This window comes from Aptenodytes forsteri, unplaced genomic scaffold, assembly GCF_000699145.1.
Source record: "Aptenodytes forsteri isolate BGI_AS27 unplaced genomic scaffold, ASM69914v1 Scaffold707, whole genome shotgun sequence".
In the NCBI taxonomy this organism is placed as follows: Eukaryota; Metazoa; Chordata; class Aves; order Sphenisciformes; family Spheniscidae; genus Aptenodytes; species Aptenodytes forsteri.
The window spans coordinates 410,295-432,640 of record NW_008795363.1 but is presented as its reverse complement, the minus strand read 5'-3'; the positions used below and the strand labels follow the sequence as shown (position 1 = coordinate 432,640).

Sequence of the window (22,346 nt, the reverse complement as noted above, 5' to 3'; positions counted from 1 at the left end):
TGGCTGGGCCTGATCCCCTGGTTGTCCCGCTCATGCCTTGTGAGTGCCCTCAAGATGAACCGCTCCATAATCTTCCCCGGCACCGAGGTCAGGCTGACAGGCCTGTAGTTCCCCGGATCCTCCTTCCGGCCCTTCTTGTAGATGGGCGTCACATTGGCAAGCCTATGGGGGATTGGCAATCAGCACATGGGGACATGTGTACTGACTCCCCAGCTGAGCTGAATGCATCCTACTATGATGTGTGGAGCCAGTGTGGATGTTTGTTGGGCTGCTTCCTTCCAGCAGCACAAATTGGTGCTCATCTTCTGAGGAGCACACAGCAGAGAGAGCTTGCTTCAGGCAGTTTCTTCTCCTGTGAGATGAGGAGCAACTGGTGTCCTCTGTCTTTGGATGACAGATTCAGAAAAGTAAACAGGAGGTCTTTAGCCATGATCACTTAAAGGATCTGAGACACTGGCATGCTACAGAGAAATCAGGGGCGTCCGAAGGAGTATCACAGACTAAATGAAGAAACACTAAATAGCTGCCATCCTTCTTCCAGAGCAGGATAATAAATGACATGGGTTTTGGGGTTCCCACCCTGCACTGTGCAGAGAAGGATGCAGAAGGGACTGTAGGAGGTGGTCTGCAGTTGCTCCTGGAGCACCCCTTCCCATGGGCTCTGCTGCAGTCTGCTGACCGTGGGCCTTCCCGCACTCATTGTGGTGCACCCAGAGGCAACTCCACACCTGCCAAAGCATGATGATCCCTGAGAAATCTGGAGGGCTTGATTCTTCTAGATCCAAGAAACCTTGGTCGAGGCCACAGGAAGCTCACACATATTTCCTTTCAGCTGCCTTCTGAAAACTGAATGGGTTCCTAACCTTACTGTTGGTTCTAGCTTGCATCGCAAAGTGCGTTTCCCCACTGAACAATGTTTTGTTCAAGGCCTATTTAATCAGCAGGAAATTATTTTAATTTCCTATCACTATAAAATATGTTTTTACACAAGGTTGCAGGGGAATAATGTTCTTTAAACAAGAGGCACTTTGTAATAACGTACCTTTGTGTTGATGCCTCTCTGTAATTAAAAGTATTTTAAAATAGGCCACTGCTGTTTTCAGTGCTTTGGCAAGGAGTGTGCGAGAGACAAGATAACTATTATAAGAAGTGCGATAGCTCTTCCGTGAGGGTTTTTGATAAGACTGAATTCTGCCTTGCTGCGGCTGTGTGAGCTCAGCTGTGCTGCATGCCGTTCCAGGTAAAAGTACTGAACATCACTCTTATTTTTCTTTTAGGGAAGAAACTTGGTTATACATTTAACAACAGGAATTTCCACAATGTTTCCCTTGGACAAGGTCAAGAGGTAGTTGCTGAACAAGCTTTAGATCTGGCTGCGAAGGAGGGTCACTGGGTCATCCTTCAGGTACAGTGTCTTTGGAAACAGTCCTGCCGTTCTCCCAGGTTACCTGATGCTGATCACCTTAGCGAGGGCAGTCGGTTGTTCTTATCTGGTGGGAGGATGGGACAAGGTGTCATTTGTGTGTCCAAAGCAACCACCTTCTAACTGTTTCTTGCTGCTATCTTTTTGTTGGGCATTGTCATTTTGGTTTTCTTGCTCTTTGAGCCTTCTGTAGGGTGTGTCGTTGTAGGGAGTCCTCTGAGGAAAGGTTGTGCTACACTTTCCCGTACTTTTATTTGCTTCATGAATAAATAGAGAGCTTTGTTCTTAAGAGCTGTTAGACTAGTTCTCTTACTACCTTTCAAAACATACCCTGTATTTAAATGGGCAATGAGAACATGCACACCACCGTAGGAAAGGCAGAGGCTATCTGCAGTGGTGTCGATTCCTTTACGCATCCCAAACCAGGTAAATGTTTGAAGCTCTTATCAGAACTTGGCAAAATGTTTCGGAGCCTTTTAGGGTGCAAAGGGAGCTCTGCCTTTGTCAAGTGCTCTCTGGAGCCACTTATTCAGTGAGTGCTTGTATTTGCTAATATGCAGAGTCAGTGATGCCAGCTCTCATTACAGGTCTTGGGAACCCCTCTGATTTCCTTGATGTGGATTTTATAAACGTTTATTATCGTTGAATTGTTTGGGTAAAATTAGATTAAGACAAAGCTTTGAGTCTTGGTCTGAGCCTACAGGCCTAATTTTGGTTTTAAATTAGATGCCATTGGTATTTTGATCTTGATTTTTGCTTTTCTTGCAAGCTCCCTCTAAGGTAGACAATGCTAAGCTTTTCAAGAGCTTTTAATACAGATGGCTGCAATACTGGCATCTGCCTTTAAGATGGTGAAGAAGAAAATATGCAGCTTTTTGAGACATATTCCATTCAGTAATGCAAAATGAAGGGTTCTTTTCTACAATGATGGTTAGATCCTGTAAAGGATCTGTTAGCAATGTCAGCTTCCATGTCTGTTGCTTCAGTGCTAGCAGATGAGTACTGCGGGCCTAAAGTATTTTTATTTCATCCATTCACATCTTCTCTGGTGGTCAGAGCAATCAGTAAGAGGTCTCAACAGCACTGGAGGTTCATCCATTCACATCTTCTCTGGTGGTCAGAGCAATCAGTAAGAGGTCTCACCAGACACTGAAGGTTAAATCGGAAGAGCTGCAGAAATTAGATTTATATGAAAGAATGATTTTGATGGCTGGGCTAACTGGTTTTCCAGCAACACCTGCCAAGTGTGGCTACCTCTAGTGGCACAGAGCAGACAGGTTCCCCTGTGAGCTTAGAGAGGAGCTTAATTCAGCTGGCCACTAGCAGGTTTTGATGCAAACTGCATGGGGCCAAACTCAGCGGTCACAGCAGTGTCCATTAGGACAGGCTGCCTGGTGACTCAGGGTCAGTCAGTCATCATTTTCTTTGGTGTAGTCACAAAACTGATAAAACTTTGTGCATTTAAATATTCTAGTTCTGTGTTGTGCTTGGTTTGGCATAAAGTAATACAGGCAAGACTGATTCAACACAGAGATCAGAGCTCTTTCTTCCTTTGTTTTTATAGTCATAGACCTTCTGAGCAATCCAGGCAGTAAGGGCCCCACTAGGAGCTGGAGTCGTGCCTTCGTGGCACTTCACTCTCGGGACAGACTTGGGAACATCCAGCAGGTGTTTGAGGCAGGCAGTACCATTTCTCTCCAGTTTCTGCATTTGGTGTCTCGGTTAGGCACGTGGAGTGACAGCAAAACAATGGAACTTAATTGTCACCCAGATTGGCCAAGCTGTTCAGCTCCAGAATCTGTCTCTGTATCTTACTTTGTGTTCCCATCTCCTTCCAAGGGCTGGAGCTTCATGTAAAATGAGAAGGAGTGAGACCAGCCTGAGGGGCTAGACATGTGTCCCCCACATTGACAGACAAGACTTCCCTAGTCAAACAAAACTCTTTTATGGTCAGCGGACATCCACCTGAAATGAAATCACCCTCTGGACAAACTGTTTTTTACAAGGTTGGACAAATCATTTTCAAAAGGCTGAAACCCTGACCTCTCCAGATAGTGGTAAAATCAGTATCCAAACTCATCACAGCAAGAGTCAGTGGGTAAGAGTCCCACAAAGGATTCTCCTGTCATTTCAGTCATAGGTGGAGCATAGCAAATATTTGCCATATGGTAGTTTACTTGGCAAGATCTTTCCTGCAAGGCTTCTGATGACAAACACCTTGCCAGAGGAGCAGGAAGCTGCACTGGTCAGGCTCTGTCCACCTCCCCAACTGTCTCTTTGGGGCTGGATTAATGGAGATGTTGTCCAAACTAGGACGTTATCCTAGGACAGGATGGTGGGGGAACACAGGGCTGTAGGAGATTGGTGTTGCACACACACAAAGTTTCACGCAGGCATCAGGCACCACCTTCTTCTCCATAGCCTTCCATCCATTTGAAGGGGTAGCATTCAATTTTAAAGTGCAGAAAGAGCTAATTGCTAGTTTGTTACTCATGGCAGCTTCTGTAGCCTTGGAGGTAGGAAGCAGCTAGGTACCACAGCCAGGAGATGGTCTGAAGGTGCAGCAGGGCTCTGCCCTCTGCAGCTGACATTGGATGGAACCTTCCCATGCTGAAGGTCTTTCCACCTTGTGTGAAACCCCCACACATATTTGAATAATCTCTCACTTCCCATTGTGCAGTTGTGTTACAAGATGAATCTTGCTGCCAGCAGGCCCAGCAGACAGGGCTGTGCCATTCCAGTAACAGCATCTTCCCAAGTTGCTCATTGTGACTCCCTGGTCCCTTCCTGGAATATTTTGGCTGTGAGAGCCTCAGTGCCGGCTCTCTTCCAAGGTTGAAAGACACGCTGTCCTTGAGGGCTGACTGTTTGAAACACCCACACAAACGAACTTTTCTTGAAAACAAGATTTATTAAAAATAGGAGGAAAATCAGATCAAAGAGCATGATGTGCTCAACTCAGAGGGCCAGATAATCTGTATCCCAGAATATTAAAACTCTGGTAGAAGAAACTGAAGTCCATTGCGGGTCTTTGTAATGAATCTGTCAAGTCAGAGGGTGCCATCTGACTAGCAATTAACAGATTCTTTAGCATCTGTATTTGAAACAGTGAGAAATTATTGGAGCAAACAAATTAGTCTAAACTCAACGGTATGAACATTTCAGAACAAACTTTGAAGGACAAAATAAATAAAGAATTGTAGGTAAACGTATCAAAGGTAATAAGAATTTGCTAAAGATGGATCAGGTCTATTTGATACTTTGCACTGTGAAGGTAATTGAAGTTTTAGAGGAAATACAGCAGCTCTAATTGATGTGGACTCTAGTAGAGATGCAGAGATGGTGCCACACAGGAATGTATTAGGGAAGCTGCAGAAGTTGAACGTTGCTAGCAGAACTCCTGAGGAGCAGTCATGGGACCAGTCTTACTTTAGACATGACCTTGGCTTAAAAAAGTGAATATGTGTTAATGGCTTTGCACTGTCACATTATTAAGAGAGGTGCCATTGATAGAGAAGAAGATCTAAATGTGATACAGGAAGACTGGAGCAGCCTGTAGGTCTGGAGTTGTTGAAATGGGATGAAATTTAATATGTTCTTAGGACTAATAGCAAAGAGAAAAAGAGCTGCTTCAGGTAGGAGACATTCCTGCAATGAAAACAGCAGGTATGAACTGGAAGTGGAAAGTTCTTTGGCTGTCTGAGCAGCGAAGGTCCAGCACAGCCTCCCTAGAGGTGTGGTGGCAAAGCCCTAAATGTTCTTAAGAGGGTGTTTAATAAATTTATGGGTGGGGTCTTGGCATGGATGTTATGTCTTATCTCCTGTCTTTCCTGCTATCCTGATTTTGTAGGCACTTCACATCATAGCGTCTGCTGCTTTAACTGAATGAAAATAGGTCATACCAGTGTGGGAATTCATGGGAGGTCATGCAGACATTAGGCAAGGTGAGAACAGAATAAACCCGATTTATATGATGTGCCTGTTGTAAACTGGGTTCCTGTGAATAGTTGTGGGCACTGCAAGAATGATTAATCTCACCTCCAGTCCTAGGTCAAAAGGGTCTCTGCTGAAGGATCTTCTTCTCTCCAGGTACACTATAGGAAGCAAAGATAACCAACTGAGTCTATAAACGTTTTGACAGATGAAGCCTGGGAGAAAAAAATCTCCTGCCTAGGGTATCCATGTGGAGATCCTGTCTTGTCACACATTCCTGTTTGCCTTGGTAGGTGTCACATCCAACTGCACTGAGGGCAGCTTCAGTGTCTCACACGCAGCATGGGGAACAAACAGGAGGAATTACAGATCCGCGTACAGTTGTAGGACTACAGTCTCATTGGGATCCCAGAGATGTGCTGGGATAGCTCATGTGACTGAGTGCTGCCATGCACGTAGAGCAGCAGGAATGCCTGGGTCTCTGCCTGGGACAGGTGAGGAGCCATCTCAGAGTTTATGGGTCAGGATTAGTTGGCAGATCAATCTGGCTGAGGTTGTGGTGGGTTTCTGCTACAGACCACCTGATCAGGAAGAGGAAATAGATGAGGCTGCATTCAGAGAACTGAAGGAAACCCCACTTTCACAGGCCATGCTCCTCATGGAGGGGCTTCAGCTACCCTAATATCTGCTGGTGGGATAACACAGCAGGGCACAGGCAATTCAGGAGGTTTCTGGAGTGCATTGATGACGAAGTCCTGGCACAGGTGATTGAGAAGCTGATGAAGGGAGGTTCTCTGCTGGACCTGATGCACACAAACAAGGAAAACTGGTCGACAAAGTGTAGGTCAGGAGCAGCCTTGGCTGCAGTGACCATGAGATGTTGGAATTTAGGATCCTGAGATGAGGGAACAAAGCAAAAAGGAAGATCACAAGCCTGGATTTCAAGAGAGCAGACTTTGGCCATTTCAGGGATCTGCTTGGAAGAATCCTGTGGGATATGGTCCTGGAAATAAGAGGGGTCCAGGAGAGCTCACTGATATTCAGGGATCACCTCCTCTAAGCTCAGGAATGGTTCATCATCAGCATGAAGTCCAGCTGGAGGCCATTCACTAGTGGTATACCCCAGGGGTTGGTACTAGGTCCTATACTGTTAAACACCTTCGTTAATGACCTGGATGATGAGACAGAGTGCACCCTCAGCAAGTTTGCAGATAATGTAAAAGTGTTGAGAAGTGATTGATAGACTAGATGGGTGTTCTGCCATTCAGAGGGATATGGACAGGATGGAGAATTGGTCTGGCAGGAACTTCATGATATCCAATAAAAAGAAAATTCAAGTCCTGCACCTGAGGAGGAATAACACCATGCACCACTATACTCTGGGGACCAATGCCTGGAAAGCAGCTTTACAGGAAAAGGACTTGGGAGTCCCGGTGCACAAGCTGAATATCAGCCAGCAGTGTGCCCTTGCAGCAAAGGAGGTCACCAGTGTCCTGGGCTGCATTAGGAAGAGCATTGCTGGCAGGTCAGGGAGGTGGTCCTTCACTCTGCTCAGCTCTGGTGAGACACCTCTGGTATGCTCGATCCAGTGCTGGGGATTGTTCAGCCTCAAGAAGAGATGACTTGGGGATTTTACCAATCATCAGCACTTGATGGTAGGGAGTAAAGACTAGATTCTTATCAGTGGTGTCTAGTGACAGGACAAGGGATGATGGGGACAACTGGAACTCAGGAAATTCCATTTAAATATAAGTACAATCTTTTTTACTGTGCAGGTGGTAAAACACTGGAAGAAGTTGCCCAGAGAATTTGTGGAGTCTCCATCCTTGGAGACATCCAAAACCCAGCTGAGCACGGTCCTGGGCAACCTGCTCTACCTGACCCTGCTTTGAGCAGAGGGTAAGGACTAGATGATCCTCAGAGGTGTCTCCAGCCTCAGTGATTCTGTGATATCTGCTTTCCCACTGCCAAGTTAGCCATGAATATGGTTTTTTTGATGCATGTTGTCTCCCTTGTGTAGGGACGAAAGAGCTTTGCACATCAGCGAGCACTAGGCTATGAGCTAGCATAAACTGTGTCTGCTTGGTTTCCCTCTCTGGGCCTACTTGAAAGCTTTTTGCTAAGACAGTGACCATCACAATCACCAAATGGTATTTATCAGCCTAATAGCAAAGAAACAGTGAAATTTGTTTACATGTTTTCAGATGCACGTCTGAATGAATTGATGCAGGGAACAGTTCAGACATTAGATATTCCCAATTTAATTGTAGTCTTCATCCATTAGCCAAAATGTCACTTCCCTCTCTTTGCGATCAAGTTAATTTAATTCTTGAGCATCTTTCCATTTTCATAGGTTGTTGCTTCACTGAGTCAGGTTCATGTACTAAATTGAATAACAGTGAACTCCTAGAGCAAAACTGTATGAGATTCAGACATTGGCAGAGCCCTTCTTATTGCATTGTAAATACAATGGAGCCTTTTTCTGTGCACTTCACAACTAGTCCTAGCTACAAGCAAAAGAGATATATTGTCCTGTATGAGATACATTGTCCATTCAAGGCACACAGAAGCATTTGGTTCTAAGCCTCTGCTTCAGTAAAGAAGAGACTGATTTTCCTTCCAGCCACAGTATCTTTTCATTCCTAGATATATATAAAAGGAGAAATACCCACTCTACTTCCACTTCTCCTTCAAGATTTTTGGACAAATACTCTGATGGAGAAAGGTATTGGATTTCAGACAGCTGTTTTCCTTCTTGCCTCATGTCACAACAGCCATTCCTAAGTTTTTCCAATTGCAAATCTACTTACAGACCAGCAAGTAATCCAAATATTGATCTGGGATGGAATTAAGTTTCTGTTGGGCTTTCAATACCTTTGTAACTACTGCAGTCCCAGTTTTGTTGTATATCTGCTCTGGAAACCTCTGTCTCAGGACATATTTTGGGTTAAAACACAAATGTAATGGAGTCCTCCTTGAAAATAAAGTTTATTTTCCTCCATTTCTTGAGATTAATCAAGCACTTGTCCTTCATTGTGCATTTCAGCTGCTCATCGCTATCTACCTTTACATCTTTATATCTTATGAAGTGAAATTTGATAAGATAAGCTTCAACATTGTCTTTAAAACTTTGGGGAATTCAGGTTAGTCCAGGTTTTCTGTAGCTCATGCTCATTTGCTCTCTGGCCTGGCAAATCCCAGCAGTTTCCCATACCACTAATGGCTGCATTTGGGCTGAGGTCCAGATCTCAACTCTGGACTGTGGGGTTCAAGTTAAGGATGAAGCACCGGATTGGTTGGAGAAGAAATGAGGACGAACTCAAATGCCTTCCTAAGCCTTAAATTGTGTCAGTTTCTGTATAAATACAAGCGAATCCATGTGATGCCTGTTTTTCTGTTGTCGTATTTGATCAAAAGAAAGAAGAGGCCAGAGAGAGACCCAAGGTAGCAGTTGCCATTGCAGAAATGGTTTCAATACACCTCTCCAGAAGAGGCAATATCCTGCCATCATCCCTCCCCTGAATGCCCTCTTCTGTCTGACCATGGACTGCTGAGTCCAGCTGACCTTCTGTTTCTCCTGGGTCCTACCAGCTTCTCATTAGACCCTCATCATGCTCTATTCACTCATTCCATCCCCATTTACTCTCTTCTTGTATTCGTCTTTGTACCAGAATTTTTCCTTCCTCTCTGCCATCACCCTGAGGCAATGTCCGTACTTGTCAGTTAAACAGTGCCAGGAGACATTTGTGGGGCTGGACCTCAGCTGTCTGTCCTGTCTCATTGTCAGCACAGATTCTGCTCCTGGTGTTAGATGAAGAGGCCTGGCTCTCCCCTTGACAATTCAGGAGTGAGGATAGGCCAAGGATCATTCCCAATAGACATCTAACCTATAACCCATCATATTTTGGAGCATAAAACCGGTCAATAGTGTAGAAAGGGGCAATTGTGAACAAATTAGCCCAGGAATAGTCCTAAGCACGTTTCATTTACTATCATCAACATTAAGGCATGTCTGTGCTAAAAGAACATGCAAAATATATTGTACTTCAATCCAAAAATTGTCTTAAACACAATCAGATGCTTTCTGATATCCTGGAAGTGCTGCGAAGACTTCAGACCAGCCCTCCTTGGGTTTTGTCTTCTGTTCCCTTTCTCCATTTGCATCTGCCTTCTGTGTACCTTGACCAGTGAAAGCGTCATAGAACAACCTATTTTTGCTCAAATTCTAGCAGAAGAGGGCTAGATTCTCATTTGGAGGAGGGACTGCAGCAGGTGTGGGTATATACAAATCCTGAGAGCAGTGAAGTTGCTACAGCACAGCTTTAGTACGGGGCCAGTGGTGGCCCAGCAGCACAAGAGGAACAGACAGCATGTTCAGAGGTGAGACTGAAGGACAACAAATTAATTGCACTTGCTCTTACGTGCTGTATTCCTCCCCCTTGATTGTGTGTGGAGAGGCTCAGTGGGGGTTAAGGGCTTCAGGGAGGGATCAGATAGTGCTGACTCTGCAAGGATCAAACGTGTTCTTCCTTGTCAAGTGTGACTGTGGAGTGAAGTCTGAAAAAGCCTCAGGGTGCTGCTGCTGAAATCCAAGCACTTCACATCGGTGAGAATGTGATGCAGCCCTACTGCCTGCCAAGCAGGGCACCTTTGGTAAGTTGGCTACCGTAATTTCTCAGCTAGGGGAAAGCACATGCCAGAGACAGGGTAAAACTTCTCTGGTGCTTCCAGAGCTCTGAGATTGCCTCTTTCCACATTGAGCAACAGCAGGCTCATTGCTCAGAAATAGCTTGGTCTCTTAGACGTATGAGCAGGTGTTGGTGGTAGGGTCTGTGCTTATCCATTTTGGTCTCCGAGTCCTGTAGTAGTATTCACTCATAGTATTCACACATTGGTCTCCGAGTCCTGTAGTAGTATTCACATGATCATAGGGCTGGCTGTGGAAGGACAGAGCTGTTCCTGAGTGTGTGTGGCATCTTCTCATGTGATGAAACCTCACACTACCATTGACAGTAAACACGGCCAAGGGAAAAGACTCTCTGCAGTGCCCCCTCCCTGTCCTTTTTTATACCCCAACATGATGCAGTGAGCATTAAAGTGTTGGACTGTCTCTGGACTGTAAAGCCTAGCTTTCAGATTTACTGTAAAAGCAGTGACTGTTTTCTGGGAGCATCTCACAAGAGAATGAGACTTTGTAAAAACAACTAATTCTCATTGCTCTGGGAGGTGATTTGTGATAAGGCGTGAAGGAGAGAGCCGCTTTCAGAAATGTGAAGGGTCTCCAGTCGCTATCAGCAAAGGGAGTGCATTGTGGAGTGTGTTCTGGTTTATATAGATGTGGTGCTATTTCTGATGGTTACCATAGCAACACTTGCGTCCTGTGATATATGTTCTGCCTTGTGAAATAGAAACACACAGAGGTGCTTGGAAGTGAATTCCCAAAGAAAAGCCTCTAGTGCTCCCACGTTCCTGCACGTGCACCCTAGCCCAGCTCTTGCTGCAGACCCTCATCCTCCAGTACCTGCTCTCAGTCTCTTGTACTACATAACGCAAAGCGGGGAAATAACACAGGGCAAGGTACTGTGGTAATGGTCAGTGTGCATGGGAAGGTGTTTCAGATTTCTTTTTTGCCTTCTTTTCAGCAGTTTGCTTTTTAGCAGGATTTGGCCCCAACCCTCCATTCATAAAGCAAGGTAATGAATTTGAGACCATTGTCTATTTCTGCCTGCAGCACAGACCTAGACATGAGCTGTGAAAAAACAGAGATGCTAGGGAGTTCTCTTTTACCCTTGCACAACAGCTCTTTCACAGATTTCAAAATCTGGCTAAGAAAAAATGTAATAAAGCAATGAAATACCTTCCTGTGTCCTGGGTAAATGTGTCTTCAGGGGGTCTTATGGAATGAGTAGGACGTAAAACTGGTGCAGTGTAAACTGTACAGTGTGATTTAGGGAGATAGTATTGGGAGTGCATGAAGTCCTGAGCCAAAGGAAGGTGGATAGGCTGGATTATCCCCTCTTTCACCTGAATAAGATCTAGAGGTAGCCCATGAAATTGGTGGGAGGCAGATTTCAAAACAAGCAAGAGGAGGTGGTTCTTCGATGAACATGTAGCTCAGCTGTGATTGGTGTTAATGCAGTGTTGTCTGTCTTACCTCGTTATTGATAATTGACATAACATTCAATTATTATGACCGCATATGTTGTCATTGCCACGTTCTGTCAAGTTGTGTTTTCTGACTGCTGAGAATTAATTTGCAAAGTTTCCTTCAGACCTGTGAATCCCCTCCACCACACCTCTGTCTGGTGTTTTGCAGACATATTCATTTGATCAAGTCATGAATTCTTAGTACCAACCTATGTTTTGCTGCATATATTCCTCCTTTCCATCCCTTCTATCACAAAAGAGTAGTATATAAATGCACTCAATTATCGTTAGATTAGAAATATTCCCTAAGTCGGCTGTTAGGAGGCAGTGATACTGACAAATAATGACCATTGGTGTTATGTCAACACAAGCGAAAGCAATTATTTTTCAGCCGTCTAACACCACAAAAGCAGATGTAGGAAGAAACTACCAATTAAAGATGAAAATACTTAAGGTATATAGTCTATGATTAAACTGATACTTAATGCACAATTTTTCTTTTGCTATTCTGTTGAGCTCTTTCCCTGTATTACTAAATCTCTGTGGCTGTTTGAAACACTTTGGTTACAGGTTTCAGTCTACTCCTACTTTATTATTGGACTTGTGTTTTTAGAGTGAGTTGGTGGCCTGGACCCTGGGGATTACCTCACCTCTTGAAATCCTAAATGCATCAGGCAAGCACTGGTACATTAGCAGTCAGATATAATTGCATTTTGTCTGCTGCTCTTCACACGTTGTTTACAACAGAGCAACTCTTCCCCAGAACATGATTCTTTTGCTCAGGCATCTCCTGATGCCTGAGACAACTGAGAGCAGTTGTCTCTCCCCACACGCCAAACTCCATTTCATTCATGTAATGTGAGCACAACCCTAAATCCTTTCAGGGAAAGAGACTGAACTTATGCAGTTCTAAATATGAAATGTTGTTCCCAGACATGTGAATCAGATTTGGGGCAACAGGACTGGAGGGTGCAAGGCATCCATGGCTTCCCCCAACAACAATTCTCTTGACTCATGTTTCTGAAGCAGCTGCCATCTCAGAGACGGAGGCTTGACCTCTGACAGAAAATGTCTAGTAATTTATTTGACTTAGGGCATCAAGACAGCCCCATAAAATCTTGTGCAGAGGAGGGCAATATTGAAGTTACCAGGTGGCAGAGAAGGTGGTATTTACATCTAAAACACAGAGGTCTTGGGCAAGGAGACAGAAGTGCAGGAGCTTTTCCTGAGTTCTTGGTACACTTTGTACCCAGCCCCATAGAGGGTAAGAAAATGGAAAGAGTTAAGTGCGCCTTTTTAAAAGATGTTAGTCTTGAAAATGCAGTTGCACACTTGCTGTGTTATTTTCTGATACTCCTGAAGCCAGTGAGAGTAATGTATCTCCTGTATTACGAGGAGGCTTCTGAAAGCACCACTCATCCCCTTTAACTTCTGGTGCCTGCAATAGAAACAACTCCACCTGACCCAGTCACCACAGCCTCCTTTTCCAGGCCAGGGGGACAGATGGGCACTTCCACCAGAGTGATCCATCGGATGTACTGTACACATCTGTCTTAGGGTAAGATGACCTACCTTCTCCATGACTCTCCAGTGGGATGACTAGTTCAGCCGCAGATATCTGTGTTCAGACATACCCATATCCAGTACCCTTGAAAACTGATATAGATCCAGAGGCATAAAGCCATTGTGAAGGCAACTTGTACTGAAGTTGTGGTTATGCAACCAAGAACAGACTTGTTCTTGTTGTTGCTTGTTGCTCTTGCAAGAGCAACAGAGCTCTTGCTTTGTGACACTTGAGGGGGCAGGCAGGTGTGCTTGCTAGTCCAGCTGCTTGTAGAGGCTGGGTGGCATTGCTTGCAGAGCCAAGACTCAGATCTACGTACATTTCTGTCACTATTAGGAATCTAGAAGTCAGCCTTCACCATGATAACTACATATATAAATAGGGCAAAAAAAAAAGTATAGTTGAGATACCAAATGTAAACATACCAATCCTTAGCAGGATCCCTCTACAAAAGCGAGAGGTGACACTGACTTTTACACCCAGGGCTTGGTGAGGACATGGCAGTGTGCAAGGACAGTCACTGATGTGCAAAGGGGGCTGTTTCTGGATGTGACTGAGTTTTTAGTCTCTTCTCTCCTGTGGCACCCCAGATCCTCTGGAGAGATGTATCACCATCCGGTCCTTCCTGGTCCATCTCTGAGTGCTGACCCATCCCTCCAGCATTTGCAAGTACTGCTAATAGTCTGTGACAGCAGCCACCGCTTTGTCCCAACCCATGCCTAAAGGACCTCAGCTTTTCCTTTTCTACAGCCGTTCATCCTCTTCTCCAGTCCTGGCTGGGATCTCTCCATAAGTAGCTCATGAGAGACACTTGAAACCTCCAACAGAAAAGCCAGAAGAGAGTTTCTGTGTTCTCATGAGAGAGCTCCCTTGATGTTCTTATGCAGCATCAGTCTATAAAAGCACTGTACTGGGGCAGACCAAAGCGCTGCCAGCCCGGTTCCCTGCCTGTGAGAAGGCACATCCAGAATCTGAGGGAAAGGGTGTATAAACGGTGTAAGTGTGCAGGGATGTTTCTCTCCATGGATCTAAGCTCAGTTTCATTCTGTGATTCTCTCAGCTTCCACAAAACCCTGAGACAATGAATTCACAGTTTAGTTGTGTGTCATATGAAAACGTACTTCCACTTCTTCTTTTCAAACTTGCAGCCTGCTCTATTCATCCCTCTTTTCTTGTTCACTCACCCCCTCCACCCTCAAACTTGCAGCCTGCTCTATTCATCCCTCCATTCTTGTTGTTCGCTCACCCCCTCCACCCCGATCTCCTCTCTCTCTGAATTGGAGAGTCCATATCAATTTAGTGTCTCCTTGTGTGGAAGCTATATCCTTTTGAGGATAGAGAAGAGAGAACTAGGTATTATTTTCAAGATGAAAGCCCACTACGGATTTATGGAGTGGCATAATAATGTTTGCAGTTTTATTCTCTGTTTGTTTGCTGACATTTGATTGCTTTCACATTGTTAAGCATTGAACTGTAATTCGCAGGAAATAACCATAAGGACTCCGAGATCTCTTCCCTGAGTGGTAATAGCTAATTATGAACCCATCATTGTTTATATCTTTAGCTAGTGTTGCTTTTCTGTGTGCCTTACTTTGTATCCATCAACACCGAATTTCTTCTGCCATATCATTGCCAGTCACTTAGAAGGATGGCATACTTTTGCAGTTCTTTACCACCAGGTTTTATTTTCAGTACTTGAAATTACTTTGTCTTATGACTAATTTTGACAGTTCACTAATCATTTGCTCTTTCAGGTGGTTTTTTAATATGGTGAGCAGCTCAAACTCCATCAGTAGCTTCCCAACCCCTGTTTCCTGTGTCTTAACCGGTTGGTAGGCTACGTGACCTTCCCTCTTACCTGTAATAATACTGGTAACCGAAAGAGAAATAGCTGATACTGATGAAAATCCAAGCATGGAGATACACTGGCCCCGTGGAGGCAACTCCTCCACTGTCCAGGGCGATGCCTGAAGCCGGTGTGGTGAGCTGCCTGCTGGAGCTCACCTTTCCAGCAGCTGCAAAAGGAGTTTATGGTGACTAGCTCAGATTTGGATATCCCTTATTAGCTATCTAAAATGGGCTGGAAATTTTAGATTCCTGGTTTTCTCTAATTCATACTGTCTGTGTGTTAATTCACGGTTTATTAGAGCCCCTGCCAGTTTGCCCAGTGAATACCGAGGAGTAATGCAGCGCTTCCATATCTGAGTTTCTTTAGGGTGGATACCATCTGGTCCTAGTAAATTGTTATTATTATTTTATCAATTTTTCAGAAAAACTCTTCATCTGCTGCTTCAGTTTAAGAGTCTTTCCAATGATTAGGGGATTGGAGCATCTGTCATATGAAGAGAGCCTGAGAGAGCTGAGATTATTTAACCTCAAAAAGCAGTGACTCAGAGGGGTTTATCAGTGTGTTTAAACACCTCGTGGCAGGGGGGAGTACAGAAGATGGGGCCAGACTCTTCAGAGTGGTGCCCAGTGAAAGAGCAAGAGGCAATGGGCACAAATTGCAATACAGGTTTCCCTTAAACATAATTATTTTATTTTATTTTATTTTATTTATTTTTATTCTATTTTATTTCTTACTGTGAGGGTGGTTGAACACTATCACAGGTTGCCCAGACAGGTTGTGGAGGTTTCAGTCTTGGTGATATCAAAAAACCCAACTGGATACAGTTAGGATACCTGCTCTAGCTGACCCTGCTTCGAGCAGGAGGATTGGATGGATGATCTCCAGAGGTGTCTCCAGCCTCAGCGTTTGAGTGATACCACAATGTAACACAGGCTGTAACAGCGAAACCCTCCCCAAGCTCTGCAGTGACTATTCCTGCAAATATGAGCTGTTTTGTGGTGGCCTTGCCTTTCTTGGGCACTCCCTGTTGTACACCTTGATCATCTTGTAGTTTTATAGGCTCTGTGGTAGATTTCTGGCTTCTGGAAAAGGCTTTATTATTAGTTTTTATGGCTTTTGGAATATTGCTTCTTAAAACCTTTTTTGGTCTTACCATGACTGGATTTTGTGCTGTTTTCTGTTTTTCTCATTTGGACACAATTTCCACTTTCTGAAGAATGTCATTTTACTCCTAATAGTCTCCATTACTCTACTATTTAACCACAAGAGCTCCTTTCTGGTCCTTTTTATAGGCAATGTATATTTATTCTAGGCCTCTAATATGGTTCCTCTATGTAATTTCCTTTCCACCTCCAAGCAGTTTATCTTTTTGGCCGCTGCTTTTAATTTAAGTTTAGCAAGTTCCTTGTCCTGTCTTTGGATGGGATAAATGAGCTTCCAGAGTGCCTGTTAACACAGTCAGTTTGGATTACACACCTAACTTTAAAATGAGGGTAGTTTTAGCCCACGAATCCCTGCTGTGTGTGACCTGTCCTGTTCCTAATATAAAAAAATCTGTTTTCTCGCCTGGAAACTACAACACTGTATAGGACTCTAGCCGAAAAAATGAGGCATGTCTTTATCCATTTCACCATATCTGCACAATACTGCCTAATTTTCTGACAGATATTTTGAATTAGTTGCATGAATAAATAACTATTCTATGTTAAAGGTCTTTGTAAAACCACCTGCTTGATTTTTTTCCCCAGTAACTGATATTGAGGGTCCTCACTGTTATTCTGTTAAAAATGAAAAAAACATTTTCATTTGAGCTTGGTAGATCTGGAGAAATAACTCTACTTCATCAGCCGTACATTACTATAACAAGGAGAGTATCATCACTGAGAACCCAAACAACCCAATAGCGGTTTGCTTCATTGCTGGTGATTTATATTGAGTTTAAAAGTGTACTTGATGTGACAGAATATTTGGGGCAGTGAATTACACACAGGGACAACTGGGACAAGTACCAACTTCTAGAGCATAGCCGTGGTGTATGCCATTCATTGGTGCAATGGATTCGATGCCTGCTCAGCGCAGGTGTAAATGGGGGGGATTGATGAAGATTTGTCCCCTTTGTCCCTACCAGAACATCCACCTGGTGGCCAAGTGGCTGAGTTCTCTGGAGAAGAAGCTGGAGCAGCACAGTGAGGGCAGCCACCAGGATTTCCGTGTCTTCATTAGCGCGGAGCCAGCACCCTCCTCTGACAGCCACATCATTCCCCAGGGCATCCTGGAGAACTCCATCAAAATCACCAACGAGGCCCCAACTGGGATGCATGCAAACCTGCACAAAGCCCTCGACAACTTCAACCAGGTAGGAGTGGAGCAGGGCTCACGCCGGTGACTGGCCGACAGTCGGCTTGGAGCTGCTGGAGCCCCATGTGGAGTGTGATGTGTGTGGGCATTGCCGCTCCCAGGCAGCAAACGTGCGAGTCCCTTTGCATCGTGTAGTCCCTGGATCCAACAACCCCCTCCTCTCTTCTTCAGGATCTGGGCACAGATCTCTTTCCAAGCACTGATTTTCCCAAGAGAGGACTCAGGTAATCCTGAACAGCTTCTTTCTTGCAGAAGGTGACAAGATACCAGACTTCTGCCCAGTTTAATAATTTCCTCACCAACGTATGATCCTTAGAAAGGCTGTTTTGTTACAGAATCAAACTTCTGAGTGCAGTATATGGGAGACTTTTGTCATGTTTCAATTTGATTTCTGTGTCTGTGTCACTCCTTTTTGGGCTGGCGAGTGACATATTACATCTAACACCCAAAGACATGGAGAGGCGAGCAGGTTAAACCTTGCTTTTTTGCTCTTCTGTTTAACCAGGTTTAGAGGTTCAGAACTGCTGATATGGTCACATCCCACATGACTCTTCAGAGCAGCATAAGGGGACCTGGTGTTGTGTGCCCAAAGGCCATTCATCTCAAAACCGTGCTGACATCAGAAATGTTGCGAATTAGAGCTGAAATCTCCCTGCAGGGAGGACTTGCTTTGCCAGACGAGGGTAAAGTAGGCCATCTTGATAACTGCTGGCCCACAAGAAGAATAGCTGACGGCAGGTTGTTTGTTGCTTTTGTTGCGTGGTGACCACGTACACACTCTCCTGTTACAACAGCCACCCTCCCAGCTCTTTGCTGCTGGAACTGCAGCTGAGTCTCTTGTGCGGGGCACACAAAAGTGAAGCGTGTGGAAATGAGGGGAAATATTCTTCTCTTGGTGCTGCAGAGGGTATGGATCAATGTTGGAGCTGTTGTAACATGGTGATTAAATGAGCCTACTTTGTGGCCTCACTTGGCAGCTCTGGGCACCACAGGGTAGGAGGCTGCCAAGAGCAGTGGGGCAGGGATCAAGTCCCAGTGGCTCTCCAGGGAACAGCCTGTGTGTCAGGGCATGCTGGAGCCTGGCGTGTATCACTGCTGGAGGCAGCTGTGCTTCTGCTGACCCTGTTTTCCGCATGACACAAAAGGCTAAGGGCTAACCACTCACATTTATGAGTGGTTAGAGACACAGACCATTGTGCTCTGCCTGCTGCCCTGAACACCCATTACCTGCATTCACACATCACTGTTACCTTGGTGTTGTTACCGTAAATCGGCAGATGAAGAACTCTCTAAGACTCAATTTGGAGTTTTAGAAAGCAGGCATTCTTTATTGTGGCGCCGGGTGCAAGGTGGAATTTCCACAAATCAAGCACACCTATGGCTAGATCACCGTTACATTTATACACAAAAATTATAAGGTAGTACACTCCCAGTTACAATGATTGGTTAGTGATTTACATATAATTATAATATCGGTTATGTCATTCTCTTCTGTTACTACGCTTGCGCAGGGGAAGGGTCTTCACCTGGGCAAGGGTCTTCTTGACCTGTGGGTGTGTTTTTTAGTATTATAATGAAGGCAGTTCACTTCAGGACACCTTAAAAGTAGGTTTTGTTGCCAAGTTGGCCAGCTAGATATCTACCTTGCCAGGTTGTCAAATAACTCATCCCATATACCATAGAACCTCGGGGCTCTGGTTATGGTCTAGAGAGTCCAGAGAATAGGGAATAGGGACTTCAAGCAACACAGCCTCAAATAATAAGTAACACAGCATCCAATACATAACGCTACCATAGGGGCTAACTTATTAGAATCAAAATGTTCTTATAGTTGGTTATTTCACAACCTAAAGATTCAGTAAAACTTAAGATACTCTTCAACAGTGTGTCGAGCTCTCACAGCAAGACCCTGGCTGTTAAACCTAGAGCAGCCAGAAGGGCCTGAAGGTACATTCACCCCTCGGACTGCCTTTTTGGATCACTAGCACTGAAGTTACTACGGCCTCTCCGTTCTGCTGGTGACTGTGCTGCGAACACGCAGGGCAAACTTGCAGGATTGCTTTCTTTTCTCTCCATACAACCTCTTGTCATTTGGGACCAGGCAGGAGCAACCCCAGCCTATTGTGGACCCCAGGCACCGGTCCATGGGGCAGAGAAATGGGGACAGCTCAAAAATATTCTTGCACTTAGACATTGGTATGGAGGGAATCTCAAGTGCAGAAGCTAACATTGCTGAGCAGGTGAGGTGGGGAGGCACCACGCAAGGTTTAATGTGAGTAGTCAGGGAAGATTATTCCATTTTTATCTACTGTCATTCATCATCTTGAACTCCACGAAACGTCCTGGAGAGCAAGGGAGGGGAGAACCTTCACCCCAAGTAATGTTTCCATCCTGGCTCTGCTCATTTCAATCAGATAGTAATTAGCATTTTCTAAATTGCTAGAGTATTATAAAATGTCCTTTATCAGAAGTACTGGAGTGAGTGGGTGGGGCCCCGTTACACCTCATTTCCCTGCTTTGTATAGAATGGATGTTCAAATTTAGCTTTCAGCTGAAAGCCACAAAGAAGGCCCATTATTCTGTGTGAGGAATATTGTTCTGCTTTGTAGCTGAAGAAAAATGCACAACTAAACAGAGAGGCTGAATGAGACTGAGCTGGATTCTTACTCAGTGTTCATTCAGGCAAGCTCCCTTTGATGTCCAGGGGCATTTTTTGAAATGAGAAAGGTGCTCAGCACATATTTGAGCCAGTACTTCATCAGGTTGCTGATAATGAAGGGGGCTTAGAGTGCTGTCTCATCAAGGGGAAAACAGTGTTTGGGATGTTCTTGATCTATGCAGTTAGTCAACGTCTTGCATACTTTACAGTAAAACTTACTTTACACGTTTTGCTGATAATGAAGGGGGCTTAGAGTGCTGTCTCATCAAGGGGAAAACAGTGTTTGGGATGTTCTTGATCATCTTATGCAGTTAGTCAACTGCATACTTTACAGTAACGGCTTCCCCTTTTTCAGCACAGACCCTGAGCTTTGTTATGCTCCCCAGCTGATTAAAGGTCTAACATTGTATTTTTTTAAGATAAAGACAATGAAGGGAAGTCACACGGGCACCCTTTGTAGTCTTTATCACATAACAGAGTGGAATTAAAGGGTCTGTCCCTGGGGAGGGAGGATGGAGGGGCTGGTGTAGCTACTCCCTCCTTGCTCAGCTGTGCAGGTCAGAGCCACCATACCCTGGATATGCTATTCCCAGGGAAGGTTTGCAGACGTGGGTGGTGGTGTAGGCAGGCCCTACCCAACATGTTAAACTCTCAGGTCTGGAGAGATCTCTACTGTTGGCCATGGGAGATCCCATCAGGTTCCTGCCATGGGGCAGGGGATCCACTGCTCAGCCACACCGCTGTTGCCAATGCAGAACGAGGACCAGAGCTTTCCAAGCCTCTGCTTGGCTTCAGCCACAGAAAGGAGGTTCAGCTTCCCCCCCGAGAGCTGAGCTTCAAGCCTCATGCCATGCACACAGCTCCAGTCCTTCATCCCTTCTGCTGCTCTGCTCTCCCGTAACATTGATGCTCACGCTGCTGGGAACAGGCATGGCTGCCCAGGCTTCCCCTTGGTGCTTGCCTGCTGAGACATCACTCCCAGCACCATTCAGGGTTCTTTGGAGACTGGTTCCCTTTGTTCATTTTCATTGATCAAATGACTCAGGCTCCTGCCCCTCCACCTCCGACATCACAATTCTGCCTACTCATTTGTAGAAATTAAAACTTTAAACATCACCTGAAAGTTGGGAAAGGAAGCACCCATTGCTGTGCTGGCTTTAAAGGGCTGCATTAGATTTTTTTTGCAAGTATTTGATCTCCCTTGCTTGGATTTTTAGTAGTTTCTCACATCCCTGCTTTGGTGTGCTGTGTAAGGTCGTGCCGTGAGCAAATCTGCTGCTGCAGCACATGACCAGGCTGGCTTTGTGCAGAGGGTTGCAGCAGCGGGAGCACAGCCTTTCTGGGAGAACTCCCTGCTGCTTCAGCCCTGCAGCTCAGAGAAATGCTGCCCCAAGGAAAACTTTTGTACTCAAGAGGCACGGCGGACTTTAGTTCTTCCAGGTACAGTCCTCCTCGACAGGAACCTTCCTTAAGGCCACCGTCCCAGTTACACTGCTGGCATATCTCTCCATCTCCCCGCTGTGGGATGAGGCACATGCAGGTGATGGGGCATTGGGTGGGTGCACGTTTCCTTCCCTTCTTGGCTGTCAGCATGTGTTCCTGTGCAAAGCCACTTCGAGTTGGAAAAGAAAATATTAATTTGGAAAATACGCATCAGAATTTGCCAATAAATTTGCAGTGCAAAGCCACTAACTTAGAAAATTAATGAATGTGTATATTACACAGAAATGAATTGATTGGGCAAATTGATTCACCCCGTCCAAAGTCTGGTGTATTTGGGAGGCCCTGAGAGTCACTGAGACAGAGGGCAGTGTGGACTTACACAGCCCTGTCTCTCTGCCTGTATTGCAGGATACCCTGGAGATGTGCACCCGGGAGAATGAGTTCAAGAGCATCCTGTTTGCCCTCTGCTATTTCCATGCCTTGGTGGCAGAAAGGCGCAAGTTTGGCCCCCAAGGCTGGAACCGTTCCTACCCCTTTAACACTGGAGACCTCACTATCTCTGTGAATGTGCTGTATAATTACCTGGAGGCCAGCTCAAAGGTGCGTGAATCAAATGTGGGCTGTTCGGTGGCTTTTAACTACCAGTGATAGAATCATAGAATCATAGAATAGTTTGGGTTGGAAGGGACCTTTAAAGGTCATCTAGTCCAACCCCCCTGCCATGGGCAGGGACATCTTCAGCAAGATCAGGTTGTTCAGAGCCCCGTCCAACCTGACCTGGAATGTTTCCAGGGATGGGGCATCCCCCACCTCTCTGGGCAACCACCTTCAGCATAAAAAATTTCTTCCTTATATCTAGTCTAAATCTACCCCCCTTTAGTTTAAAGCCATTCCCCCCTTGCAACAGGCCCTGCTAAAACATTTCTCCCCATCTTTCTTATAAGCCCCCTTTAAGTACTGGAAGGCTGCA

General features: G+C 45.1%; 1 protein-coding gene across 1 annotated transcript in view; it reads left to right on the top strand.

The window, feature by feature from the left end:
* DNAH9 (dynein axonemal heavy chain 9) overlaps positions 1–22,346 on the top strand; it is a 214,927-nt gene that overhangs the window by 172,596 nt on the left and 19,985 nt on the right. The window contains exons 62-64 of the mRNA XM_009280185.1: positions 1,278–1,405; positions 17,045–17,272; positions 21,785–21,976. Of these exons, the coding sequence (XP_009278460.1) occupies positions 1,278–1,405; positions 17,045–17,272; positions 21,785–21,976 (548 nt within the window). The remainder of the gene's footprint in view (positions 1–1,277; positions 1,406–17,044; positions 17,273–21,784; positions 21,977–22,346) is intronic.